Below are 7500 nucleotides of genomic sequence, written 5' to 3'. Positions count from 1 at the left end.
AGGGGCGAAAAACATTAATAGGAGTGGTATATAGGCCTCCAAATAGTAAAATAGAGGTTAGGGAGGGCATCACGAGGGAAATTAGAGAAGCGTGCAATAAGAGCACAGCTGTCATCATAGGTGACTTTAACTTACATATAGATTGGACTAGCCTAATCAGTAAAAATAATGAGGAGGAGGAATTCCTTGAGTGTTTAAGGGATGGTTATCTGGATCAATATGTCGAGGAACCAACTCGGGAACAGGCTATATTGGACTGGGTACTGTGCAATGAGAAGGGACTAATCAGTAATCTTGTTGTACGGGGACCCTTGGGTCAGAGCGATCATAACATGATCGATTTCTCACTCGAAATGGAGAGCGAAGAAATTGACTCAGAGACTAAGGTCCTGAATTTAAACAAGGGGAATTATGATGCCATGAGACGGGAACTGAGTAGGTCTGATTGGACAACGTTCCTGGGAGGACTGGAGGTAGATAAACAATGGCAAACATTTAAAGATAGAATGACAAAATTGCAAAAATTGTTTATACCAATCTGGCATAAAAGGAAATCTAAAAAGGTGACTCAACCGTGGATAACAGGGGAAATTAGAGACAGCATAAAATCCAAAGATAGGGCGTATAAAATAGCCAAAAAAAGCGCCAGAGCGGAAGATTGGGAACAGTTTAAGATAGAGCAAAGGAGGGCAAAGGGCATGATCAAGAGGGGCAAAATAGCTTACGAAAACAAGCTGGCGGAAAATATAAAAACTAACTCCAAAAGCTTTTATAAATATATCAAAAGGAAAAGACTGGTGAAAACCAAAGTTGGTCCATTGCAGTCAGATACGGGGGAATATATAATGGGAAATAAGGAAATGGCAGATCAACTAAATGCATACTTTGGGTCAGTCTTTACGAAGGAAGACACAAAAAACCTCCCTGGGATATCGGGAAAAATAGGGACATTGGCAAAGGAGGAACTGACGCAAATCAATATCTCTAAGGATATGGTGTTAAGGAAGCTAAAGGGATTGAAGGTGGACAAATCCCCAGGGCCTGATAACATGCATCCTAGGGTACTGAAGGAGGTGGCCCTAGAGATAGCGGATGCACTAAGGATGATTTTTCAGAATTCATTAGACTCGGGAACAGTGCCGATGGATTGGAGGGTAGCTAACGTTACCCCACTATTCAAAAAGGGGGGTAGGGAAAAAGCAGGTAATTACAGACCTGTAAGCCTTACATCAGTTGTGGGCAAAATGCTGGAGTCCATCATTAAGGATGAAATAGCGGAGCACTTAGCAAATGGGGACAGGATAGGACAGAGTCAACATGGATTTACAAAGGGTAAATCGTGCTTGACTAATCTATTGGAATTTTTTGAGGGAGTAACTGGTAGAATAGATGGGGGAGAGCCAGTAGATGTGGTGTACCTGGACTTCCAAAAGGCCTTCGATAAGGTCCCACATAAAAGATTAGCATGGAAAATTGAGGCTCATGGGATAAAGGGGAAAGTTTTGGCGTGGATAGGGAACTGGCTGTCAGATAGAAAACAGAGAGTTGGAATAAACGGCTCATTTTCTGAATGGCAGGCAGTAACAAGTGGGGTACCACAGGGATCTGTCCTGGGCCCCCAGCTGTTCACAATTTACATTAATGACCTGGATCAGGGAGTCGGATGCAGCATTTCCAAATTTGCAGACGACACTAAACTAGGAGGGGGGGTGGGCTCAGAGGAAGAGACCAGGAAGCTCCAGAGCGATTTGGACAGACTGGGCGATTGGGCGGATAAATGGCAGATGCACTATAATGTGGACAAGTGCGAAGTTATCCACCTTGGGTGCAGGAACGGGAGGGCAAATTATTATTTAAATGGCAATAGATTGGGAGAGGGGGAAGTACAGAGAGACCTGGGTGTTCTTGTACACCAGTCACTGAAGGCGAGCATGCAGGTGCAACAGGCGGTCAAGAAGGCAAACGGTATGCTGGCCTTCATAGCAAAAGGGTTAGAATACAGGAACAGGGATACCTTGCTGCAGCTGTACAGGGCACTGGTGAGACCACACCTCGAGTACTGTGTACAGTTTTGGTCGCCTCATCTGAGGAAGGATGTTCTTGCCATGGAGGGGGTGCAGCGGCGATTCACCAGGCTGATACCAGGAATGGCGGGAATGACCTATGAGGAGAGACTATGTAGTTTAGGGATGTACACACTGGAGTTTAGAAGATTGAGAGGGGACCTCATAGAAGTGTATAAAATTCTGACAGGTCTAGACAGACTGGATGCAGAAGGAATGTTTCCCTTGGCGGGTGAGAACAGAACTAGAGGACATAATTTAAGGATAAGGGCTAAACCATTTAGGACAGAGATGAGGGGGAATTTCTTCACTCAGAGAGTGGTGAACCTGTGGAACTCATTGCCACAGAGGGCAGTGTACGCCAGCTCATTAAATATATTTAAGAGGGAATTAGATATATTTCTACGGGCAAAAGGGGTTAAGGGTTACGGAGAGAAGGCGGGGACGGGATACTGAATTAAAGGATCAGCCATGATCTCATCGAATGGCGGAGCAGGCACGAAGGGCCGAATGGCCTACTCCTGCTCCTATCTTCTATGTATCTATGTATCTATGTATCTATGTCACAGGGAGACATTCGACTATAGTCGAGTGGAATAACTCCACTGGATCCACTGCAAGTTCTTCTTCCACCGTCGGCAACGGTAGGCGCGACAATCCATCAACATTCCCATGCTGTTTAGTTCCTTTGTACTCGATGTCATATTGGTGTGCCCCTAGGAAAAGGGACCACCTCTGTAGCCGTTGTGCTGTCATTATCGGGACGCCCTTCTGAGGGTTGAAAATGGAGACAAGAGGTTGATGATCAGTTAGTAGAGTAAATTTCTGACCGTGCAGGTAGTGATTGAACTTCTTCACCCCCCACACCAGGCTAAGGGCCTCTTTGTCAATCTGGGCCTAGTTACGCTCGGCTGAAATTAATGAGCGTGACGCAAAAGCTATCGGCCTCTCTGAACCATCAAGGAATTTATGTGACAGTACCGCTCCAATGCCGTAGGGAGACGCATCCCACACCAGTCTTATCGGTAGTGATGGGTTGTAGTGAGCCAATACTTCTCTTGAAGTGCTTAGGTCTTTACTCTTCTGAAAGGCCCGCTTACATTCATCACTCCATTTCCATGCTACTCCAGTTTGTAGTAGGGTGTTCAGTGGGTGCAGAATTGTGGACAAATTCGGCAAAAACTTATGATAGTAATTCACCAATCTGAGGAATGACCTCAGTTGCAACACATTTTCAGGCGATGGAGCCTTAACTAGCGCTTCAATTTTGTCAGGGGACTTATGTAACCCCTCTTCATCAATCACGTGGCCACAATACGATATCTGTTTCTTAAAAAACTCGCACTTGGGGCGATTGGCTTGTAGCCCATGTTTTCTTAGTCTAGTGAGCACCTGCTGTAGGTTGGCAAGGTATTCACTGTCATTTTCACCTGTCACTAGGATGTCGTCCAAGTAACACTGAGTCCCCGGAATCCCTTGCAGGACTTGTTCCATCGCTCTTTGCCATATCGCAGGAGCTGATGCTACTCCGAATACCAGTCGATTATACTGGTAAAGGCCTTTGTGAGTGTTTATCGTGAGATACTTCCGAGAGGATTCTTCAACCTCCATCTGCAAATATGCTTGTGCTAGGTCAATTTTTGTAAAACGCTTCCCTCCAGATAGTGAGGTGAAAATATCTTCTATCCTCAGGAGAGGATATTGTACTGTGTGAAGGACTGGGTTCACCGTCACCTTGAAGTCCCCACAGATGCGAACCTTCCTTGGCTCCTTAGACTTATTGTTTAATGTTTTTTTCATGACAGGAACGATGGGTGTCGCCCACTCGCTCCAGTCTACCTTAGATAACATGCCTGCATTCTCCAGATTCTCCAGCTCTGCCTCGACGGCTGGGCGAATTGCATACGGTACCGGTCTTGCTTTGAAAAACTTGGGAATTGCATTCTCTTCTATTTTTATCGAGGCGGTTTCGCCTTTTAGAGTTCCCTGTTCTTGTTGAAATACCTCTTTAGCGTTAGCTAAGATTTTTGACAATCGTCCAGGTGTGACGTCGTCATCCTTTTTACCAGCCACAGTCAGTGCCTGAATGGAGTGCCAGTCTAAACTTATCTTTCTGATCCATTCACGTCCCAATAATGGTGGTCCACCATCTTGCAGTATGTACAGATACAATTTCTGTATTTCCTTGCCGTTGTATTCGACAGGCACCCTTATTTTCCCTCTGGGGTATACTTTCTGCCCCGTATACATCTTCAAGACAATGGATGTCCCTTTCAAGGGTATGTGTGAGAATAGCCGCTCATAGTCTCGTCGATTCATGATGGTCAGAGCTGATCCTGTATCCAATTCCATTTTGACTTGGGACCCTGCTATCGTGAGGGTGACCCAAATGGTTCGGTGATCCTCTTTTGCGATTACGTTGTGAAGTTTGAGACAGCTTAGTCTCTTGTTCCCGGATTCACTATCGCTCTTCTGGTCTTCGGAACTACTGTCCGTCGTCTTTTGTACTTTCCTGTACTGTTCCTTAGTCGCCTTTTTGTTGTCGTTAGTCTTCTTCCCAGACCTGCAAACTCGTGCAATGTGTCCCACCTTTCCACATTGCCTGCATATTTTGTCCTTGGATCAGCAGTCCTTCTGGTCATGGGTTGTTCTGCCAAAGCGATAACATTTTTCAAATCCCCGTGTCATTTCATGGGTGCCGTATTCCTGTGGCTTTTGCTGTATTTCCGCAGCTCCCCTTGCTGCTGCTTTGTACAATACTGCCACGCTGAAAGCCTTATCTAGCGTCAGCTCTTTCTCTGAGAATAACCTCTTCTGGGTTCCTTCACTCAGGAGTCCACAGACAAATTTGTCCCGTAGGGTATCTGCCAGTCCTGCTCCGAACTGGCAGTGCTTTGATAGCTTGCGTAGTTCCGTAAGGTAATCAGCATTGCTCTCATCTTTATGCTGATTTCTCTTGTGGAATTTAAATCTTTCTGCTATCAGCAGCGGTGTAGGATTTAGCTGTTCCTGTAGGATATCAACAATTTCGTTAAAACTCTTCGCCATCGGTTTGGCTGGAGTGATCAGGTTCCGCAATAGGCCGTACGTTCTTGCGCCCATTAAGTTTAGTAGTACCGATGCCGTTTTCTCATCAGCTACTTCGTTTGCCTTGCAATATACTTCGACTCTTTCCACATACGTGGTCCGGTCTTCTATTGCATTATCGAAGGCAGTGATATTGCCAGTCTTCGGCATCTTGGAAATCTAAGATGGCGCCTCCCGCGCTTTGCCTTCTTCCCTGATTGAACAAAATGGCGCCTCCCGCGCTTTGCCTTCTTGCCCGCTGGATTAAGATAGCGCCTCCCGCGCTTTCTGTCTTCTCCGCTGCTGCTAGCGCTGTTGCTGGCATTTTTATGCCTTGATGGCAACGTCCTATGGTCTTCGCGCACTTTCCCCCCGCGCTGCTGCTAACGCCGCTCTCCGCGGTCCCCGTGGCAAACTGCAGCTCCTCGCGGCTTCCTGCGCTTCTAATTTCTTTTATTTTCCTGTCGTCAGAGCAAACCCTACGGGACACTTTCCTCCCTCTTCTCGGGTCTGTCCGCTGCCCGGCTTCGTAGCACCAGCCGCGCCCTGTGTGCTCCACCCTCTCTCTCTCTCTCCTCTTCCCGACAACGCTGCTCGGCCCCGTTGAAAAGCCACCCGATCGTGCTCTAGCCCGCCACAGCCCAGGAAGGATCAGTGTACTACCTGCCACCAGCCCGATTAGCTGGAACACCATAGACAGGATAACCAAGCCCCGCTCTCGACAGCCTCTCCTGCAAATCTTCAACTCCGATGAATCAGAGCCGGTTGCCCACGGTCGACGCCCGTTTCTTCTGTTTGTTTTTTTTTCTTTCTTCCTTCTGGCCTCGACCTCTAACAACTTCGCTTCAGGGATGGATCCCCATGAGGTGGTGCAGAACTGTAGGTAAGTTTGGATCTGCTCGTCGCCAGTATTATGTCCGTGTGTAATTGAGACACGGACTGCAGGAGTTGGTTATAACAGGTCTTTACTGAGTGGAGACAAACTGGAACTACTATGCAAAGTTACTTCACAGGCTTATATACAGGGGTGGTCACTACTGGTACTGAAGTATACAGGGGCTGCAGAATATAGTTCCTTCTGCAAAGTACATACACTACACTCTCCTTCTCTCTCCTGCTCCCTCTGTCTTTCTCCCTCCCTCTCCCTCCCTCTCTCCCCCTCTCTCTCTCTCTCTCCCCTCTCTCTCTGTCGCTCTCTCTCTCTCTCTTTCACTCTCTCTCTCTCCCGCTCCCTCTCTGTCTCTCTCCCTCCCTCTCCCTCCCTCCTCCCTCTCTCTCTCCCTCTCTCTCTCTGACTCTGTATCTCTCTCTCCCACTCTCTCTGTCACTCTCTGTCTGTCTCTCTGTCTCTCTCTCCCTCTCCCTCTCTGTCTCTCTCTGTCTCCGTCTCCCTCTCTCTCTGTCACTCTCTCTCTCTGTCTCTCTCCCTCTCTCTCCCGCTCCCTCTCTGTCTCTCTCGCTCCCTCTCCCCCCTCTCTCTCCCCCTCTCTCTCTGACTCTGTCTCTCTCCCCTCTCTCTCTGTCACTCTCCCTCTCTGTCTCTCTCCCTCCCTCTCCCTCCCTCTCTCCCCCTCTCTCTCTCCCTCCCTCTCTCTCTCTCTGTCTCTCTCCCTCTCTCTGTCACTCTGTCTGTCTCTCTCTCTCTCTGTCTCTCTCTGTCTCTCTCTCTGACTCTCTCTCCCTCTCTCTCTCTCTGACTCTCCCTCTCTCTCTCTCTCTGTCTGTCTCTCTCTCTGACTCTCTCTCCCTCCCTCTCTCTCTCTGTCTCTCTCTGTCTCCCTCTCTCTACATCTCCCTCTCACACCTGCAGTAGTTCAGGGTCGGAGTGGGATGTGCACCGTCCAATTTTGAGCGATCTCTGGGAATTTTCTAGGGGCCAGAATTTCAGAAGTGATCCAAGAATTGGGTCGGGGAATTTTCTCGGAGCTGTTGCTGAGGTGGGACATGGGAGGGGGGTGCGGGATTTATCTGGGAGGACTGTGTTGTTGCCGTGATGACCTGGGGGTTTCTCTGCTCGCTCTAACGTGCTCTGCTCTCTCTCTCTCGCAGAGTCCCGACCGTCCCAGTGAAGAATCTGAATGGCACCAGTCCAGTGCACCCTGCACTCGCAGGTAAGGGAAACAAATCCCCACCGACCCCTGAAACCCCAGCCCAATATGGTAACATGGGCTGCACAGAGCAGGAAAGGCCCAGGCTCCATTCCCGGCCTAGCACTAAGTTAGCCTGATCCCACACCCGGTGTGGTACTGAGCCCCACACACACACACACACATAGCAGAAAAGGCCAGGCTCCTACTCCGGCCTAGCACTGAGTTAGCCTGATCCCACACCCAGGATGGACAGCTTGGGGAGAGGGAGTGAGAAAGAAGAT

General features: G+C 48.5%; 1 protein-coding gene across 1 annotated transcript in view; it reads left to right on the top strand.

Annotated features, from left to right (window-relative positions):
• LOC147092184 (E3 ubiquitin-protein ligase DTX1-like) overlaps positions 1-7500 on the top strand; it is a 204954-nt gene that overhangs the window by 194673 nt on the left and 2781 nt on the right. The window contains exon 3 of the mRNA XM_085975561.1: positions 7179-7240. Within this exon, the coding sequence (XP_085831687.1) occupies positions 7179-7240 (62 nt within the window). The remainder of the gene's footprint in view (positions 1-7178; positions 7241-7500) is intronic.

The sequence above is a fragment of the Somniosus microcephalus genome, unplaced genomic scaffold (assembly GCF_052327205.1).
Source record: "Somniosus microcephalus isolate GS21.2 unplaced genomic scaffold, FLI_Smic_1.0 unresolved_chr2, whole genome shotgun sequence".
Lineage (NCBI taxonomy): Eukaryota > Metazoa > Chordata > Chondrichthyes > Squaliformes > Somniosidae > Somniosus > Somniosus microcephalus.
Note: the sequence above shows the minus strand (reverse complement) of the source record. Positions and strands in the feature narration are given on the sequence as shown.